At 56.6% G+C, this 20,655-nt stretch overlaps 1 protein-coding gene across 5 annotated transcripts in view; it reads left to right on the plus strand.

The window, feature by feature from the left end:
- Positions 1-20,655, plus strand: part of ARHGEF11 (Rho guanine nucleotide exchange factor 11) — an 82,356-nt gene that overhangs the window by 24,065 nt on the left and 37,636 nt on the right. For 4 of the 5 annotated variants that reach the window (XM_073888614.1, XM_073888616.1, XM_073888615.1 and 1 more), the window contains exons 2-4: positions 17,365-17,379; positions 17,697-17,785; positions 18,632-18,730. In XM_073888614.1, the coding sequence (XP_073744715.1) occupies positions 17,365-17,379; positions 17,697-17,785; positions 18,632-18,730 (203 nt within the window). The remainder of the gene's footprint in view (positions 1-17,364; positions 17,380-17,696; positions 17,786-18,631; positions 18,731-20,655) is intronic. The other variant, XM_025858743.2, reaches the window with a different exon arrangement.

The following is a 20,655-nucleotide window of genomic DNA, read 5'->3' on the forward strand; positions in this document are numbered from 1 at the left end:
GCGCGTGTCCTGTGAGTCCGGTGCCTTTGATGGGATGCGTCCTTGCCCTTCACACTCTCCCTCAGTCCCCTCCGTCTCCGGATCAGGACCAGCCTCGGTACCGGATGGGATTCCGCGGTGATTCTCAGTCGGTGTGGTTGTGTGGTTCCCTCTTGAATATCTCGTTTCTCTTTGGCTTCTGGTCCCTTGGACGTGTGCCAGCGACTGCTTGTCAGCTGGTCTGCCTAACAGGTGGATGGAGCAGGGCTGTGTGCAGAGTCCCAGAGTTTATAGTGCATGCTATGCGTGCACACGCATGTGTGTGAGAGCACGTGTCCATGGATGCTATGTGCACGCGTGTGCATGGATGCTATGTGCACGCGTGTGCATGGATGCTATGTGCACGTGTGTCCATGGATGCTATGTGCACGTGTGTCCATGGATGCTATGTGCACGCGTGTGCATGGATGCTATGTGCATGTGTGTCCATGGATGCTATGTGCATGTGTGTCCATGGATGCTATGTGCATGCGTGTGCATGGATGCTGTGCGTACGCGTGTCCGTGGATGCTGTGCATGTGCGTGTCCGTGGATGCTGTGCGTGTGTGTGCATGTGCATGCATGTGGGAGGACACCCAGGTTATCTACCTGGCCCGTGGGGAGGCGAGATGCAGAAATACCCCAAAAGTGGAAGACACATCCTCTCCTCTGAAGATGTGTATGACTTAGCTTAGCTGGGGAACCAGAGACGCGGAGGCCGATTAAGAGTGTCCACACAAGTGTCATTTAATGCACAAATCAGGTCTTCGTAGAGAGACTTCCAGGGAAGTGTTCGTCTTTCCCTCATGCCGAATGTCAGATGGATCTCGGGACCCGTGGGTGGAACGGTTGTTTGTTCTTCATTGATGTTGTAACGAACCAGTGATAGAGTGAATTTATGAGGGCGGGGGTGATGCCTGCCTGGGGGGAGAGGTTGTCCAGGACAGACAAAATCAAGGAAAGCTTCTTGGGATTAATGTTTGAAGTCCAACTTTGGTGGGCAGACTTGGGTTGGTACCAGTCTGCTCTGTCGGCCATTATTCTGGGGGCTCTGGACAGGCTTCGAGAAACCACCTGGACAGCCTCCTGTTCCCACCATAAGCTCCAAAGCCTTTTAGAATTTTGAGGCCGACACCCTATTTGGGATGCCCCTGTCCCTGTCCCCTGCTCTGTCCGACTCCTGCTGCACCACCTGAGGATCCCTGTGGATGATCCTGGGCTCTCAGCCCCCCTGAAAGCCGCAGCATAAGGGGGCGGAGTGGGGACAGCACTCTGTTATTAATGGTGTGTCCGGAGCAGTCCTCGGAGCGACACGGAGCAAACCCATCACCCAGGCAACGGCGCCCTTGTGCTGGTGCATGCAGCACAGGGGACCCCAGCCCCACATTTCGAACAGAAGAGCAAGGTGTTTACAAGAGAAGGCAAGGCCAGGCCTGCCTTTTTGCCCGCCTGGGTGAGGAGGGGCTCTGGGAGGGGGGTTTACTCAGCACCCCCCCAGGATGTTGGAGTGAGAGTCAGAGGCCTGGACTCCTCTGGCCTCCTGGATGCCATGCTCTCTCCATCTGGTCTGCAGTGGAGAGTGTTCCCTGTCTGGGGGCACTGAGAGTGTGTTCCTGTTACTCAGCACCCCTTTCCTTCTCACATTGGGGGTCTCGCCCAGGGAACTCCTTCCTAGAGTCATCTTTGTGGAAAGAAAGGATGGAGTGAGGGAGGGACCTCAAGAGCGCCTTCTTTCTTCGGAAGTCATTTTCAGCTCCTGCTGCCATTCCTCATGAGTTTTCCCCGTGAGATGGATCCTCTCCTCCCTCACCCACCCTTCTTCGGTTTCCTGGAAATAATGGAGGCTGGAAGGGAGAAGGGCTGGAAATCCCCATGGCATGTCGGCCTGCCACGCACTGGCTGCCGTGGGGCTTGGGGCGGGGGTGGGAGAGGCCAGGACTGCTGAGCCCGCGGCATGGGCCTAATTACGCTTCGGTCTCAAGCTTGCCTGTAATTGTGGTTTCTGGGAGCCAGCGCGTCCTGGAAATCTGCTGGAGCAGCAGAGATTTGGGGTTTCCGCCTGGGATGGGCTTGGATTTTCCACTTGGAACAGCGTGCCCATCACCCATCTTTGGTTGGGGGGTAGGGTGAATCCCTAAAGCTCTGACAGGGCAGTTAGGAGTAGGGCAACAAGGCTTTCCTTTGGATGAGCGATTGTGTACCCTGAAATCCTGGACGTTTTCAAAGAGCTCAGGGAGGCAGTAGGGCCTGGGAGCGCAGGCCGGCCCCGCCCTCGGGTGAGGACCCCCTGTCTCTGTGCCTTGGTTTCCCTGCCTGTCATGGACTTGGACATCCCATCCGCCTGCTTTACCGGATCATCCATCATCATGGGCAGGGAAATGCTAGCCTCAAATAGGGGAACAGCTTGACTCCCTTTCCCCATGTTGATGATAATCATAGCAATATATATTTTGAGTGTTTATGGTGTGCCCAGCGCAGAACGCTTTAATGAACGGCACCATTAAATCTCGTAACAATCCCGTGAAGCAGTCCTAACCTCTGCGACAGGAGAGGACGCCTGAGGTCACAGGGCCAGGGTCAGCAGCAAGATCTCCAACCCAGGGAACCGTCCTTGAAGCCCAAGCACTTGGCCTGCAGGTGTAGAGACAGTAATCCACGTTGTGTTGTACGTGTGGGCAGGGAAACACCCGGAGTCAGCCTGGCTTAGTGGGGGCTGCCACTGAGCTTAGGGCTCGGGGGTCTAAGTTCCAGCCCCAGCCCAGGCACCAGCTGTCGCTAACCCCGGGACCTCGGCGGGTCCTGTGTCTTCTCCAACTGCAGCTTCCTCGTCTATAAAATAGACACGTGCAGGGCTGTTCTGAGGGTCCGACAAGGTGCCGCCCAGCTGTGCACCTGCCATGCAGCAGGTGCTCAGTAAATGCTAGCAGAAGGAGAGACGAGCAGGCAGCTCTGGCATGTGGGACTTGGGACGTAGATGGAAGCAGAGGATGGGTCTGAGGCAAGGGGGCGCAGGTGGTGAGGACGCTCTTGAGCCAGAGGGCGCGGCCTCGGCCAGCCAGGGCTGGTGGGCATCGTGTACCCGCGCCACCTCGCTCGCTGGGTGCCTGAAGTTAAGCCTGTACCCGGCCTTTCCACGGCCTGGTTTCCTCTGCTGTGAAGTTAAGGCAGCCATGGTTCTACCCCTGGGGGCGTTGTGCAGAGTGAGTCACATAAATAAGGGCTCCTGTTTATTGAGTTCTTACTGTGCCAGGCTCCGGCCTGAGCATTTTCTTCTTTCATGTTTAAATAATCCAGTTCTGACAGCAGCGCCAGGAGAGGGTGAGCAAGCTGGGACACAGAGCACTCAGGGATGCGCCAATGTGGCGCTCACAGCTGGGGATGTGCCAGGAGCCCACGCTCCTCGTCGCTCGCGTGTTGTGTCAGGAAGTGCTCAAGGTGTGTGCGTCGCGTCCTCCTGGAACCCATCTGTGGGTGCCCGCGTGCCCGGCACTGCACTCGCAGGAAAGGGATGTTGCCTGTTTGGAGGGAGACGTGATCGACACGGGTGAGTGACTCAGAGCAGTGAAGCGCCGAGACATGTTGGCATTAGTGGTGCCTGTGGACTCGGGTGCAGGGGCCGGGGACCGCATGCCCACAGGTAGGCCAGGGCAGGGCTTGAGCTCAGCCATGGGAGCCTGGGTGCAGGGCGTGGGGCAGCTGTCTGCACACTGGGGTTTGGGAGGAGTTGGAATTTCAAGGTTGGTCATTCATCGTTCAGCACATTTTCCCTGAGATGTGTGCGTGTCTGGCCCCACGGGGAAAATCCGTGTGTCGTCCCAGGGATTCTCTCCTGGCCAGTCCGGGTTTGTTTCTTAAAGATGATGTTCCGCAGTCCGGCAGGTTCCGAGTTGAAATACCGTATCGCTCTGCTGGTGGGTGGGGGGTGCCTTGTTGCTAGAACAAACCTCATTGAGATGTGATTTGTGCCTGGGGGAAGGAGGGTGTGTTTCTAGGTCCCCAGAAAGGGGCCGCAGGGCCCTCTGGCTTGTGCGTCCCTGTCCCCATCACTGCCCGACCCGCACGTGTGCGCACGCCCCACACTCTGTGAGGAAGCCAGGATCTGCCGCTGAGGTTTAATCCAGGCCTTCAAACCATCAGGAGGCCTCGTTGAGACCACTGCGTGCTGCCTGATCATAATCTCTGATCTCTGAGGCGCACTGAGTGCTCTGAAATGTAGCTCCGTCTGTTCACCTGCACGGGGTGGGCGTGTCCAGTCTCCCAGCTCCAGTGACTCCTGTCTCCTGACACCCCTCCACTCAGAAGGTTGGATTCAGTAGGAAAGGGTATGAGCCAGCCCTTGCTGGAAGTGGTTGGAGCCCCTGCTCTGCAAACCCTAGTCTTCCCGCAGCACGGCCTGTGTCAGGCTCGGAAGAGCCTGCGGCCTGGGCCTGTACGGCCTGGTCTGCAGCCCGCCCATTGCCCTCCCCCCTCCTCCCGGCCAGGCCCCTCTGAGTGGCTGCCTGGAGTTGCCCCAGTAAACCCGGTCCTGCAGGCCCCATCGCAGGGCAGCAGGGGGGTCTCCTGGGGGTGTGGCAGCTCAGAGCTGTCGTAGGGATGGGCCTGTCCTGAGGCCATGTTCTGGCTGGCCTTCCATCAGCGTCCTAACCAGCTGTGTCTGCCAAGTGACCTGTGTGGAGCTGGCGTTCTTGATGGGGACCAGGGTCAGGGGAGCTGAGGAAACACAAAGTGGAGGACAGCAGTCCCCCCTTCGGAGCAGGTGTTTTATTACCAGTTCCCTTTTAAAGCAACATCAGTGCAGGGATGTGTCCTTAGAGCACAAGTCAAAAGCCTAAGGGCCAGACGGTGTAAACAACAGGAGTGGCCGGCGAGTCAGTTGAGAGAAGCTTCCGGAAGGCGGGGAGTGTCCGGGCAGTCTTGAGAAGGGTGGAAGAGGGATTTGGGTCCTCCCCCGCTTGCCCTCCTTTGTCCCTCTCCTGACTCGGGGGCTCCTCAGTACCGCTGGGGGCTCCCGCGCTGTGACCTGCAGGTGCCTCAGCTGAGGGAGAGGATCCTATGGCAGAGGGATGGTGAGGAAGGGCAGCCGCTTGCCTGAATTGTCATTCCGTGGCTGAAGCTCAGCAGTTTTAAAACCAAAGGCGAACTTTCCCCTGCCACCCACTATTTCCCATCAATTTTGATACGAACTCAGGGAACGAAAACAAATTTAAAATCCACCCTAACAAAGTAAATTAGAAAGGTGAATTCTGAGCCAGATGACAGTTTTTTTCAAGGCAGATGGAGACTTCTTAGATTGGCTGTTTTTCGGGATTGATTTGCGGTTCGACCTTTATTTGTGGACTAATCAGAGCATAACTCTGTTGATGCCAAGTCCCCAGCGTGGTGTGCCTTGTGTATTGTCACTGCTTCCGGAGGATTTACTTAGAACACAGGTAGTTACTTTTCAGGAAAACTGGAGGTGAGACAGCATACGCCAGCAGAGTGATTCTGGGTTTCCAAATAATGGTGGCATCACCGGGCCCTGTGGGAGGACGATGCTCTGTCGCACACGGTACCGGCATGGAAGCTGGGACTGGGAGGTGTTCGGTGTCTTGTCTGCTGTCACACGGGGGCCATTACGCAGGTGAGGAGGACGCGTCAGGCCCCAGACCGAGGCCCTCCACCCCCACTCCCCGGCCTCGGGCCCTGGGACACAGGCTCGGCCTGGGTCTTGTGGGTTCTGAGCTCTGCTCTTCCTTGGCTCTTGTTCATACCGGCTAACGGAATAAAACTCTCCCTGGCCACCTTGCGGACATCCCCAGCGCAGACTCCACCGTGCTTCTAGGTCACTGTTGGGGATGGTGTCTGTCGTTTCCCTCTCAGGTGTATAAATTGAGTTCTGCGTGCGTCCGCCCGGGGTGCACAGACCCCGTGTGCCCAGGACGCCCTGTGAGGGGTGGAGGATGGTGTGTGATAAGAACGAGACAGGGGAAGGTAACCTGGCCCAGCCCTGCAGGGTAGGGGTGAAGCCAAGGCGCCCAGAGGGGAACGTTGGCTCTGGCGTCTGGCAGGCTTGAGCTCATGTCTGGCTCTACCGTTGAATAGCTGTGTGTCCTTGAGCAACTTACTGAGCTTCTCTGACTCTTGTTTTCCTCGTCAGTCAAGGCAAATAACAGCGTCTACCTCATCAAGTTGTTGTGAGGATTAAATGAAGGTCTGTAACGTATTACATGCTGATTCCATATAATTTTCCTCTCCTTTTCCAAGGGTGTTCAGAAAGACGGGGGCAGAGTTGGTCTAGAACCCAGATGTCTAGACGGCCCGTGCCGCCCCCTCCCTGCGGCTGTGCCGGCCTCTGTGGCTTCCCTCGCATGTGCTGCCCGCCCCGCCTCTGCCCTGCGCACCTGGCCGGGCCTCTGGAGACCCTGTGGTCTTGCTGTCTGCAGTGACGCGCCAGTGAAGGGCAGCTTCGGCACCGGCGTCCCGAGACGCGGAGACCAGAGCATGGCAGTGGGGACCGGGCTCCACAGCGGGGCGCCTGCTCCGGAGCAGGCTTAGGGGCCGGTCACATCGGCGTGCGAGAACCCCACGTCCTTTTCTCCTGTGCTCAAGCCACGATGGGATTGCTCAGTGGTAGCTCACTCGTGCGGTTTGACTCAGGGCCTCAGGGCAAGAACGGCAACCGCTTTTCGGGCTTGGCCGCGTGCCGGGCATTACGCCAGATACTCCACGTTCACCAGCTCCTGCAAGTGCCCGTGAGATAGGTAGCTAGTGTTCCAGTTCTGTGGATGAGGACACCGAGGATCACAGCCAGGGAGTCATTTTCCCCAAGCCCCACAGGCGGTCGGAACCAGAGCCACGATGCAGACGTACCCCGTCCAGCTCCACACTTGACCACCCTGCGGCTCAATACCCATTTGACCCCCTGGGTGCAGCCCAGGTCCTGGGGTTTTTCCGAGGAATGTGTGACCAATTCAGTAAATCGGATGTGAGTCCGTGCCCATGCTGATGAGCAGGGAGGCGCATGTGTGCTGGGTCCCAACTGCAGAGAGGGTGCCCGCCGGTCAGCCTGTTGTCTGCCAAGCGCTGGAGAGGGCCGCCCTTCAGAACCTCTCACTCCTTCCTTGCTGAGGCCGCTGAGCGGGGCCCTTCGGGAGCTCACAGCCCAGCGGACAAGAACAGGGGAGAGAGGTGAGCGCCCGTGCACCCAGTGCTTTGGCAGAAGGCTGTAGCGACTCTGGGCGGTGACTCTGGGCCGGCTACTGGTGTCTTTGCCTGGTCTGAGGGGCTGGAGGCCCCGCCATGGGGGAGAAGGCCGAGTGTGGCCAAGGGAGGCCCTACCCGTACTGTGCAGCAGGGCAGAACACAGGCCACACGTGGCATTGGGAACTTTCTAGTAGCCACATTAAAAGTAGCAAGGTAGCAGCAAGGAAAAAAAAATAACAACAAAAAAAATAGCAAGGAGATGGGGCGCTTGGGTGGCTCAGTCAGTTAAGTGGCTGCCTTTGGCTCGGGTCACAGTCTCAGGGTCCTGGGATTGAGCCCCGCGTCAGGCTCCCTGCTCAGCGGAGAGCCTGCTTCTCCCTCTACCTCTACCTGCTGCTCTGCCTACTTGTGCTCTGTCTCTGTCTCTCTGTCAAATAAAAAAGAAAAAAAAAACTTTAAAAAGTAGCAAGGAAGGGGGGCTGGCTGGCTGAGTCAGGGGAGCATGCAACTCCATCTTGGGGTTGTGGGTTCGAGCCCCACGTTGGGTGTAGAGGTTACTTAATAAGATCTTTTAAAAATGAAAATAAGGAGGAATAGGAGAAATGAATTTTAGTAATATATTTCATTTAACTCAGTCTACTCAAAATATTGCTATCTTGGCATGTAAACAATATTGAAAGTGTTGATATTTTATGTTCCTCCATTTTTTTGTACTGTCTGAAACCTCGTGGATATTTCACACTGAGTCTCTCACTTCAAACCAGCACGTTGGCGGTGCCCTGCGGCAGCCCCAGTGGCTCCCGGCTCCCCATGGGCAGCATGGGAGGCAGTTGTGTGCCCCCCCGCCCCCCCCAGCCTCTCTCCCACCTGCCCTTTCCGGTTTGTTCCACAGCAGTGCTCGGGCTCAGGCGCACATCAGCCCGGCCCCACGGGCGCTCTGGGCCTCCAGCCTCTCCCTTCCGGCCCACTCCGGCCTCTCCCTTCAGACCTGTGCTGACCGAGGCTTGCCCTGATCCCGTGAGCCCCAGGAAGCCTTCAGCAGCTGGCCCAGCCTCTCCCCAGTCATTGCCATGTGCCTCAGTGTTTCCCAAGCCTTCGGACGCCCCCTCATTTAATTCCCACAGCTGCTCCTGAGACAGGTGGAGCAGGCAGGTGGACTGTCCATGTTGTTCAGGTGGAGAAACTCAGCGTTCCAGAGAGTTTCCTAAGACCCGCCCCCGCCCCAGCCCTGGCTCGCACGTGGCAGAGCGGGGGTGGAAACCCACGTCTTCTCTGTTTTATGTCATGTTCTCTCCTGTCTGGTCCCTCGCTCCACCCCGGGTCACACTGACGGCCTCGGAGCTGCTGTCTCACACTGTTCCTCCCCTCCAGCGTCTTCCCGCGCTGAGCTGCCCCTCGGGACTCGGCCCTTGCTCCCACGCTCTGCTCCGTGGACCACCTTTCCCGTTCCTTCTTTGGCCTTCTTTCTCCCCAACCCACCTTGTCCTTACGAACACACTTCAACACGCATTTTCTTGTTTAGTGCTTTGTGTGCAGAACAGAATTGTAGAAATCTGGGAGACGGAGGACTGTAGGAGCTTTAGCCGTTCTGACTGCACCTTGATGGCGCTCCTCGCATGCACCTGAGGAGAGGCTACAGCCTCCCACTTCAGTCAGCCTTCGTTAAACCCAGGAGGCTGTGAATTTAGTCCTGACTTCTCTGCACTGTGGAGGCCACTCAGACTCTTGAGGACAAGTGTGTGCTTGTAATATTTGGATGTCTGCAGAGTTCCTTGGCACGTATTATCTGATTTTATTTTTCAACTCCTATCTATTGAATATCTGCTGTGTTCTGGAGCTGCTGTGTGCTCTAGGGAACAGGAGACAACAGCTTATCGGTAAACGGGGAAAGTAGACATGAAACGATCCCCAAAGCACCAAATGACTGGTCAGCTCTGAGCAAGCACTACAGGGAAGACTTCAGGGGAGACCCGCCTAGCGGGGTGTCAGCGAAGGTCTCGCAGAGGGAGAGGCGTTTGTGCCGACCCTGGCAAGTGAGTGTGTGATGGCCTTGCAGAGTGGCTGGCTGCTGGGGTTGCCGTGCAGGGAGGAAGGGCGAAGGTGGCCGCTGGGGGACCTGTAGGCTGGGCTAGGATTTGGATGCCGGGAAAGCACTCCCAGGTGACGTTCTGATGTGTCTCTTTAAAAGATCGCTGTGTAGAGAACAGCTGGATTCTGGGGAGGGGAGCGGTAGTCCTGGGGGAGGGGCGGGAGGAGCAGGGGCAGGTGGGTCCAGACCTAGTGGAGGGTAATCGCAGTAAGACTGAGCAGCGACTCGATTTACAGGGTGTCCAAGGTAATTGGGCTCCGGCGTTCACCTCGGGAGGAGACATTTGCTCAGGAGTAGGGCTGGGCTCGGCTGGGAGGTGGGTTTCTGCTTGCACAGGTTGGCTTCGAGGTTTCGGTGGGGGGATTCGGCGCTCCCAGTCACCCTTGGACAAAAGTGGTATTTTCCGCATTTGTCGTTGAGAAACGGGGGCTTCTCAGTGGGGTGACAGCCAGGAGAAGGCTAAGCTTGAGCCCATATTTCACCCCGAAAGTGTGTTTTCCTAACTGTAGCGCGTGGGCCATGTGTGAAACACTGGTGTTGAAGCTCGGCCCGCCGGAGCTCAGCCTCCCCGTACACACGGCTGTGTGCCTGGGGTGACACAGCCGTCTGAGAGCTGCATGGAAGCAGAGAGGACCGGACACACCGGGCTCGTCCTCACTTCTCCGTCTCTCGTCCACGCACCATCTGTGGCCCTCACCTCTGGCACGTTGAGTGTCAGTCGCCTGGTGTGGAACTTGAGTGGATTTGCGCAGGACTTCGCACCGTCAGGGAAGCTGACGAATGAGGCCTCTGTGACCCTCATACCGGCCCCAAAAGGAGGCGCGTGCACAGCCCTTCAGCAGACGTGTGGCACGGGCACGCTGCATGCCCTGGACGCCACCCTGGGCCGTGGCCGGCAACCTTGACCTGGAGGGCTAAGGTCCACTGGGGACCCTGGGGACGGTGCAGAGCTCCACACAGTGACGGTTCCCTGAACGGCCGTTGCCTGGGCTGCTTGTGGAAGCGGAGATCGATTGCACACCACAGAGCCACTGAGTCAGGTCCCGGCTGGAGCCTCAAATGAGTCCCACGCCTCTCTGCAGCCAGCAAGTGACCTGGCCGCCCCCTGGTTTACAGCTGACGGGACCCCCCCCCATGCGTGAAGTCGAGCGGTTGGGAGAAAGAACTGGGATTAGCTCCTGAGTGTCCTTGACTCCAAACCCAGATGTCTCTTACAGCACTCTTCGAGGCATTAACTTTGCACCCTGGTTCTGATCCACACTGCTCATGTTTGATCGGCGCCCCTGTGTCCCAGTGTTTTCAAGGACACGAGCTCGAAGGGGATGTGTGTGTCTTCCCTTCACCGTGGGGATGTGCAGGCCTGGGAGTATTTGCCAGCTTCCGACCGTGGGGAACATTCCACCCAGATGCGGAATCCTGGGGAAGTTAGGGTGCCGGGAGCCTGCTTCGAGCTCCTCCACCCTGGGAGATAAGGGAGACCAGACCAGTAAGACCAGGTCAGGGTTCAGCAAGTGTGGACTTTATCTAGAACGAAGGTCCTGGCCAGGTAGCTCTTTCCTGGTTTACTGCTGCTCCTGGCTTTGGGGAGGGGCCTGGGAACGTGACTTTGCCCAAACACAGAGACCTTGGTCAGCCCACGTATGGTGTGCGATCTAATCCTGTGTTTATCGTGTTATCTTTCCAGACCTACAGGGCACGTGCAGTCTAGTGTGTATCCTGTGAGCTCGCGTGTGACATGTATGTATCGTGTGTGCGCATGTGTTGTCCCATGTACACATGTTCTGTGTGCATGTATGCATGTGTGTGGAAAAGAAAATAGGAGGAAAGGTTCACTAAAGGCCAGTTAGATCTTCCTAAGGCCACAGGTGAGATAACTTTTCCTTTAGGGGCACAGACCTTGAAGTCAGGTGAATCCTAATTCCACTTACTTAACCCCCGTGTTCGCTCTAAGTATGGGGTGAGCTACCCACATGGCCAGACTTCGTGATGATTCCATGGATGGTGTATGTCGGGTGGGCAGCACCTGCCTGGAAGGTGGGAGGCACTTAGTAACTGGTATCCAGGAACAGGGACGTTCTAGGCTATTCCTCTGCTCCATGTTGCCAGTGGGATGGAAGTAAGGATGGGGAGGGCAGGAGCTCCCACCAGCCGCCAGTCACCGAGTGAGATCAGAAGCACAGTGGTGCCGAACTCCACCCGTTTCCAAGAAACCAGAAACCTAGATCTTGTTAATGTGAAATTGCTTAATCTTCAATTTTTAACAATTGCCTGATCTTCAATTTTTAACTAATTTGAAAAAATATATATACACATACACCCATGCCCATAGGCCAACAGAAGGGATATGTGGGCACTTGTGCCTTTGCACTCTGGAAGGTCACCAGACGTTTCCGGGCTGTATCATGCACCCTGTGGGCTACAATGAGGAGGGCACCTTCGGCCTGTATTGCAGGGTGGCTCTTCGGGGCCTCGTGCTGCTGGAGAGCCTACCAGAAAGTACACGCTGAGACCTTTGCCCTCTAGCAGGTGACAGGGAGCGGAGTCGAGGGAGGGACATCGGCGCGCAGGGTGTGGGCCCAGCGAAAGGACAAGGAAATGGCAGATTTCTGTGAACTGATACAGTCACTTTTAGGACAGGTGAAATGAGAAAGGCAAGGTGTGAATACATGAGATACTACCTATTGTGTAAGCAAGAAAGGAAAAAGAATATTTCTGCGTATTTGCTTAACTTCCCAGGAAGAAATCCAGAAAGGGAGCTGAAGACAAATGAAAATGTTTCCTTGGAGGAGTGGGAAGACGGAATACGGACAGTTCTAAATGTACCTTTTTTTTTTTTTTTTTAGGATTGTATTTATTTTCTGACAGAGAGAGACACAGCGAGAGAGGGACCACAAGCAGGGGGGGCGGGAGAGGGAGAAGCAGGCTTCCCGCGGAGCAGGGAGCCCGACGCGGGGCCCGATCCCAGGACCCTGGGATCCTGACCTGAGCCAAAGGCAGATGCTCAAGGACTGAGCCACCCAGGCGCCGCCTGAATGTACTTCTTTTAAAGTTTCATTTTGAGTTTTCAACTGCATAAATGCATAGCAAATTCAAAAAATGAAATTAGATAAATAAGTCTGAGAAAAGCAAACCCCCAAATTAAGTGCAAATCAGAAAAGAAGCCTGCATGCATTGCAGATGGATGGGCACGAAGGCGATGGGACGCAGTCCGAGGACCAAAGGAACTGCAGGGAGACTCCCACCTCATGAGTCGGTGCGGCGTTCCCACCACCGTCCGGCATGTATCCTGCAGCAGGCAAACGAGCAAACGTGTTGCTTTTGTGTGGGACCCGGGTTCTCACTGTAGGAGAGAGAAGCTAAAGTAACAGAATTGGGGGGACGAGGAAGGACCCTGTCATGCCACAGTCACACTGGAGATTTCCATGTGAATTCGCCCTTCCTGCACAAATATCCCGCTCACCAAAGGGGCTGGAGGAGCAACAACCTGGCCACAGGGAGCACCCGGCACCCAGACCCTGTCTCTACGTATGTGTCCCGCTGAAAGGAACCAGGGCTCCCCACAGGAATGTTCGACTGCAGGTCTGGCTCAGGGAAGGTACGAGGTGAGCCGGGAGCATCTGGTTGTCCAAAAGGCAAGGATGCACTCGAAGACAGATGGTGACACTTGAACAGGAGCTCCTACCAGCCAAATGTAGCACCTCCGACAGTTTTTAAAAAGTGATGAGGAGGGGGCCCTGGGTGGCTCAGTCGGTGATGCATCCGCCTTTGGCTCAGGTCATGATCTCAGTCAGGGTCCTGGGATGGAGTCCTGCTTTCGGCTCCCTGCTCGTCAGGGAGTCTGCTTCTCCCTCTCCCTCTGCCTGCCACTCCCCTTGCTCGTGCTCAAGCTCGCTCGCTCTCTCTGATAAATAAAATCTTAAAAAAAAAAAAAGAAGTGATGATTACAGGGATGCCTGGCCAGCTCAGTGGAGTTGTGCAACTCTTGATCTCAGGATCTTGAGTTCGAGCTCCATGTTGGGCGTGGAGATTTCTTAAAAAAAAAAAAAAAACTTAAAAAAGCAAAACAAACACATTAAAAAGAAAAGTCATGGTGGTAATGGACTATAATGCATTGCATTGGGGAAACCATGCATTCACGACACCACTCCAGAAGAGGGAGAATACGGCATTCTCTACAAGAGACTGCGCACTGGTAGATGTAGAAGGAACAATTCAAATAGCACCCCAGATCACCCGCTCATTCAAATGGGAAATCTGCTTGTACTGCTGTGAACTCCCCGGAGTAATCGAACCTAGTGGAACCAGAAATGAGCATCGCTTATGTAATACTCTCTTAAAAGCCTTGATGTGAATCTAATCGTGCAGAGACAGACAAGTCCTTTGCAGGCCATCCACAAAGACGACCAGCCTGAGCTCTCCAACACACCGGTGTTCAGAGAGACCAGCGTGGGTGGGGGTTCTAGATCAAATGAACACCAAGGAGCCCGAGTAAATGCAATCTGCGCTCCACGGTGGGACCTGGTCCGAGGCTGTTGGAGCACAGCTGTGTAGAAGAGCAATAGACAGTTGGGGGGTGGAGTGGGGCCATGCATGAGGTCATCTTTCTGTGTCAAAGATGAACTCCTGGGTGTGCTGATATCACTGTGGTTGTATAGAAGCCCGAAGGTCTTGGGGGATCTCTGCTGACGTATTTAGGGATAAAGTACCATGTGGTCTAATAGCTTTGAAATGGGAAAAAAAAATGTATAATCATAGAAAAATCAAACAAGTGTGAAATGTTAATTGGTGAGTCTAGATGAAGGCCGTATAGGTATTCATCGTGCCACTCCCTCAACATTAATGTGGGTTTGAAATTTTTCAGAATAAAATCTTGGGGTGAGGGACATGCAGGCTGCCGTGGCCAGGGGAAGCGTGGTGGGGTCGTTGCCACTCGACCAGAGCCTTGAGAAGCAGGGGGAAAGGGTGGGGGCCGTCACCGGCAGCGGCAGAGTGAGCGCACTGGGGCTTTGGGGAGTGAGGCGGGAATGACGGGTCCCCATCGGGGGCCCAGAGAAGGCCGCTGCGGGGGAGTGGAGACGGGGCTGCTGCAGTTATCCTGGCCTGCGGCTGGAAGGCACGGCCGGCCGTGGTGGCGTGGGACTTACTGAGAAGCTGGGCCAGCCATCTGCCTCGCGGCTGCCATTTAACAAGCCCCAAATTCGGGGGGGAGTCTGCACTCTTCCCGGGCCTTCCCCACAACCATCAGGTGAAGGCCAATTGGAATCCGATCTCGGCTCCTGCATTTCCGTGGGAATGTCATCAGGAAGAGGGGAGCCCGCATCAAAGTCCTCTCTTCTCTGACGGCCCCTATTTCATGCCAAACTGCGTTCCTCCCGCTCTCCCTCCACCCTTGTCTCTCAGATTTTAACCTTGCTGTGGTCTCCCTCAGCGTCTCTGCTCAGGCTCAAAGCCCAGCGGGCCCCACAGCCCGGGGCGGGGGGGTCTCCATCTAGCTGAGCTGCCGCCCCCGCGTGTCCTCCTTCTCTGCTTCTGTGCTGGGTTTCCCTCTGTGAAGCTCTCAGAGAGAAGATGTCCTGCTAGAGAAGTCCATGCCCTGGATGCCCTCCACGGCCTCGTGGGCCTTCGATTGTGTGCAGTGGCGCTCGGCCGGCTCACGTGCAGAGCAAAGCAGGTTGAGAGCTCCCCGCTGCTGGGCTCTGAGACCGGCCTGGGAAGCCAGTGGGCTGCAGAGGCCAGCGGCGGCCAGGAGGAGGCCCAAGCTGTCCCAGGCGAAACGGGCTTTCTCCTGAGCTGGCTAGGAGGAGGAGTTCCCGCCTGTGTGCGGCCACCCAGTGGTGTGGTGTGTGGATCCGGCCAAAGACAGCAGATGAGCGGCTGGAATAGAAGGCCTCTCGGAGGGGTGGGGGCGCCCATGTCTGTGCGGAAGTTCTCTACATTCACCTCACCCACTCGCTGCGTGACCACATCTCATGTTTGTGCTTTGGCAGCGCCGTCCGGTAGGACTTTCTGTGGTGATGCGCACGGTCCAGGGGCTGTGCTAGCCATGAGCCACATGTAGCTTTGAAGACCTTGAGACGTGGCCTTTGCAACTGAGAAACTGAATCTTAAATGTAACTTCGAGTGTAAATTTGCATAGCTATGTGTGGCTGGTGGCTATCAGATAGCAGGGGTCTGGACGCTGGGACACCGTTTTCAGTTTCACGGAGCCGTAGGTGACAGGCCGCAGCTCAATGATGACCGCACATGCGTCTGTTGCAGAACGGTCGCCACAGCAAGTGCAGTTACCATCCGCACATTCTAGAACACTTGCTGCTGAACTCAGTGGAGGACCCACCATGGGTGGAGCGGTCGGGTCATTTGAAGACGGCCGGAAGTTGGAGCTGCTGGCTGTGCCCCCTCATGTCTGGCTTCCAGACGCGGTACCGGCCGTGGGGTAGGAAGGACATCAAGGGGGCAGGCCCAGTATGGGCAGAGGCAGGAGCCAGAAACCAGAGCAGGCGAAAGACTATAGGCAGACCAGCAATGAGCTCAGCGCCGCCAGAGCCCCGCCGTGCTGGGCCCACAGCCGCCCCCTGTAAGCCCCGCAGTTGGGAGGAGGCAGTCCCCTGCGCATCCCTGCTGCTGCGGCACCGTGGTCCCGGGGGCTGTGGGAGGACCGGCAGGAGTCCCTGCTGAACGCTGTGGCCCAGCTTCCCTGAGAACCGTAGCAAAGCTCTGCGACGTTCCTGGCAGCAGGATGCGTTTTCGCAGGATGACTCCCCTGCGCCCTGGCTGGTTTCTACTCCCGGGCCCTTCTGAGCTCAGTTGTGGCTTTTTTTTGAACCAGCCCGCTCCAGTGTCTTGTCTGGTTTATGTCTTGTTTTGTTGTTTTTCTTCCTCCTTTCCTGTTTCGCTCTCCCCTGGGCTCCGTGCTCTCTTCTTCCCTGGTGTCCTTCTCTCTCTGGTCCAAAGATCAGCCAGTAAAAAGCAGTCTCACCTGTCCAGGTAAGAAGGGTGCCAGGGTGAGGGGGGAAGAAGACCCCCCCTTTAACTTTAAAAGTGATTTATGTTGTGTTGTACGTATTACCTGAAGCAACCGCACCTTCACGTGACAGAACGTAAAGGGTACTTTCAAGAACGTGAAAAGCTTGCAGCTGCAGCCCTGCGCTCCAGACACCCAGGGTGCGGCTTTCTCTTGTGCCCTCCCAGAGTTGTTTCAGACATTCTGTGCACGTGCAAACAAGTATGGAAACACATAGAAACAAATAATTCCTGTGCACATAATTCTGCTCCTTGTTGTCTTCACTCTGCAACACATCCTGAGGCCGTTGCTTTCTGCTCTGAGCTTCCCCCTCACACGCAGCTGAGCGCCCTGCGGTTTAGGGAACCTGCCGCCTATGGGAACAGTTACAGGAGTCTGTGCTTTGCCCCTGCACACAGTGCCTCCATGAATATTCTTCTACCTGGTCATTTGCTGTAGATATGCCTGGGAGACCCCCTTGGAGGGGCAGCAGGTACACTCTTCCGGAAGGGAGAGGCATGGCAATGATTGAGCTTACCCCACTCCTGCAGGGGTCCCGTTCAAGACAAGGTCGGGTGGTAAATCTGGTTTGGTAACCTGGGGTACCTTTTTGGTTTAGGGTCTTAACAGTTGCTAAGCAATGTGCCTCGGGCTGGCTGCCGGCAGGGGGTGGATGTGGGTTGGAATACTACCACCAGACAGGCCAGACTCCTCCCATAACCCACAGGAGAAGTGGCTTGTTCAGAGGCTCGGGCCATTGCCCTGCCCTTCCTATGTAGAGAAGTGTATGCTGGTTACCCAACAGGTTAGTATCAAATGTCCAGTTATTCTCCCGGAGACACTGGTTGGGGGGGGGGGGGCAAGACGAAGTTCGAGCTGGGGAGGCCTGCTGCTGCACCCACCACTGTCCTCTGCTGGGTGCACGCGGGTCTCCGTGTGGTTTTGACCATCCACAATCTTGCTCTTCAGTCTCCCTTTCCTTTGCAAATCATCGCCTAAAACTAACTAGCTTTTTTGTTTTTTCCTGTCTTTTTCTTGCATTCATTTTCTCTGCTGCTTCGTTCTGTTCCATCAGCCCCATTGCAGCCTGGTAAGACTCAACAAGTGTGTGTGTCTGTGCACATCCCGTCCTTTGCACTGTCTCTTTGTCTCCTGACTCCAGGGAGGGCTCTTGCCCTTCACGCCTTGCTGGGTATCAAAGAGACCATGCTTGCCTTGCCAGCCCAGGATTCCAAATAGGTGGTGTTGGCAGTGGTGTAGACCTGGCTAATCTCCCACCAGACTTAGCGGGTTCCGGGTGAGAGGGTTGGCCTCTCTTTACCCAAGACTCGGGGCCCCTTTTACCAGCACCTAAGGCTGGTCCCTCCCCTCCCAACTCACCAATGTGCTTTCCTTATTACCCTCCAGGTTAAGTAGCCTGTCTTTGGGAGATCCGGCACCTGAACGCAGGTCCCCTTCCCACCTCCGCCAGCCCTCTGACACCTCTGAGGCAGCAGGTAAACTTGGCGCATTAACACATTGACACGGACATGAACACCCACACAGACAGATCTTAGCCTGTATATTGAGCTCGTAACATGTGGTAGGCATGACGTTACATGTTTTATATAAATTAGCTCATTTGTCTTTCTGTCAGTCTAGTAATGCCATCATGCTTTACAGGTGAGGAAGCTGAAGCACAGAGGGCTCAGAAACTCGCCCCAGTGCCCAGGCACAGAGGGGACAGAGGCAGGGCCTGAGACCCGTCGGGTTCTAGCTCTGGAACTCACGCTCTGTCCCTCGCAGGAGGTGGTCACACGTTGGCAGGCGCGTGTGACATCTAGTGCACGCCCACAGGGGTGGGACCGGCCGGCAGTTACAGCCTTCTCTCTTCTCCTCTACGTTCGTGCGTAGACATACGTTTTCTCTTTCCACACACCCTTTCCTGGATTCGGCAGGGCCAGCGTGGTGGTGTACCTGCTGCACCCGTTGGGCTTCATTTGATGGAAATTTGGCCTCCCTTGGGCTTCGGTCATAGAGCTGCTGCTTTGTCACACCTCTCTTCAGCAGGGACTTGGCCCTGCCCCTTCTCTGGCTAGCCTCACCCAGCCAGAGCCAAAGAGACAGACCCGTGCAAGAGAGACAGCTCGGTGCTGGGAGGAGGGTCATCCCTCAGGTGGAACGCAGAGTCGGTGATAGGTCCTGTTGCTTGCCAAACATAGTGTTTGGACAGGAAGAGTCTGGGGAATTGGTTAGTCTGGAAAGGCTTTCTGGGCCTTCCTGGGCTGGTCCGAGCTCATACGCACCAACCTTCCAACGACTGTGCCTCCCTGACCCCTTCTTTCTTTGTCACCTCTTGTCAGGTCTTGTTCAGCGCTGTGTCATCATCCAGAAGGACCAGCATGGCTTCGGCTTCACGGTCAGTGGGGACCGTATCGTTCTGGTGCAGTCTGTGCGGCCTGGTGAGTGCTGCCTGCCCGTCTATACACGGCAGCCGCGTGTGTGCCACCACGTGTGTGCAGCTGCGTGTGTGAGAGCCGCATGTGTGCCACCGCGTGTGCCACCGCATGTGCCGCCGCGAGCGCGTGCGCAGCCAAGTGTGCGAGAGCCGTGTGTGTGCCGCCACATTGTGCGCAGCCAAGTGTGAGAGCGCCTGTGCGCAGCCAAGTGTGCGAGAGCCGTGTGTGTGCAGTCGAGTGTGTGAGCCGCGTGTGTGCAGCCGAGTGTGAGAGCCGCATGTGTGCCACCGGGTGTGTGAGCCGCGTGTGCACTGCTGAGTGTGAGAGCACATGTGCACAGCCGTGTGAGAGCCACGTGTGTGCAGCGGGTGTGAGCGCGTGTGCGCAGCCGAGTGTGAGCCACGTGTGTGCCACCGCATGTGAGAGCCACGTGTGTGCCGCCAGACGTGTGAGAGCCGCATGTACGCAGCCGAGTGTGTGAGAGCCACGTGTGCAGCCGGGTGTGTGAGAGCGCGTGTGTGCCGCCGTGTGTGGGCAGGTGCATGTGCAAGAGCCACGTGTGTGCTGCTGGGTGTGTGCAGCCGCGTGTGAGAGCGCGTGTGCACAGCGGGTGTGCAAGGGCCGCGGGTGTGCAGTCGCATGTGTGAGAGCTACGTGTGTGCACCAAGTGTGAGCGCGTGTGCGCAGCCGAGTGTGTGAGAGCCACCTGTGTGTGCCAACGCATGTGGGCAGCCACGTGTGTGCTGCTGAGTGTGTAGCCGAGTGTGAGAGCCGCGTGTGCAGCTGGCTGTGTGAGAGCTGCGTGTGAGTCGCGTGTGTGCAGCCAAGTGTGAGAGCCACGTGTGTGTAGCCAGGTGTGAGAGCTGCGTGTGTGCAGCCGAGTGTGGGGGCTGCATGTGTGCCGCTGCATGTCCAAGATTTGCGTGTGTGAGAGCCACGTGTGCGAGAGCCGCGTGTGGGGGCCGCATGTGTGCTGCCACGTGTGCGAGATCTGCGTGTGTGCAGCCAGGTGTGTGAGAGCTGGGTGTGCGAAAACTGCGTGTGTGCAGCTGCGTGTGCGAGAGCTGCGTGTGCGGCCGCCGTGGGAGCCAGAGAACATGCGCGTGGCAAGGTCTGGGCGTGAATGCCTGGCTCTAGGCCTGTTCCCCAGGGATGTCTGGGGACGTCTCCAGAAGTCCCTGCCACGGGACGGAATTTCTAGGGGTCACACTTGATGCTCCCCAGCTGGGAAGGGGAAGAACAGCAGAGTGGCCCTCAGGACGTCAGGGAGCCTCTCGCACTGGGTCAGAAGACACTGTGGCGGAATCTGAGACCCGACTTTACAGCTGGGGATGACGTGCCGGCCCAAGCGGTTGCCTGCGTTTGCGGTTGCAGCTGACCTTAAATGGTAAATGACCAAAGGAAGAGTGACGAGTGACAAGTGCGGGACAGCAGGGAGGAGGCGGCATTGGGAGACCGGCAGTTTGAGACGGAAGCCGCTCTGGAAGACGTGGGATTTCAGGAATCGTCTGGAAGGGGGGGGTGAAAACGCGCTGGCAGGCTCGGAATCAGGTGGGAGGGCCTGTACGCAGGTCGGTCCAGCCAGCACTTAGGGGCGGGATCTTGTTGCGAGTGCCCTCGGCTGATGCTGACAAGTGGGAAGGAGTGCAGAAGCGTGTGAAGGAAGTGCCCCTGAAAGTAGTGAACTTCACTGTGGCAGATGGGGTTGGGCGGCGACGTGGAGAGCGTCACGGGCTCACGGCAGCGGCGTGGCGGGCTCGGCCCCAGACCGCCACGGTAGAGCAAAGAGCACTGTAAAGCAAGTCACACACGTTTTGGTTTCTAAGTGTATGAGGTGAGCCACACCGTGGTTTGCCATGTGCGGTAGCATTAGGTCTAAAACCACGACACACGAGCCTTCGCGAAAAGCACCTTCTTGCTCATCAGCC

This window comes from Callorhinus ursinus, unplaced genomic scaffold (assembly GCF_003265705.2).
Source record: "Callorhinus ursinus isolate GAN/ISIS: 27379988/994484 unplaced genomic scaffold, GSC_fseal_2.0 scaffold92, whole genome shotgun sequence".
Classification (NCBI taxonomy): Eukaryota; Metazoa; Chordata; class Mammalia; order Carnivora; family Otariidae; genus Callorhinus; species Callorhinus ursinus.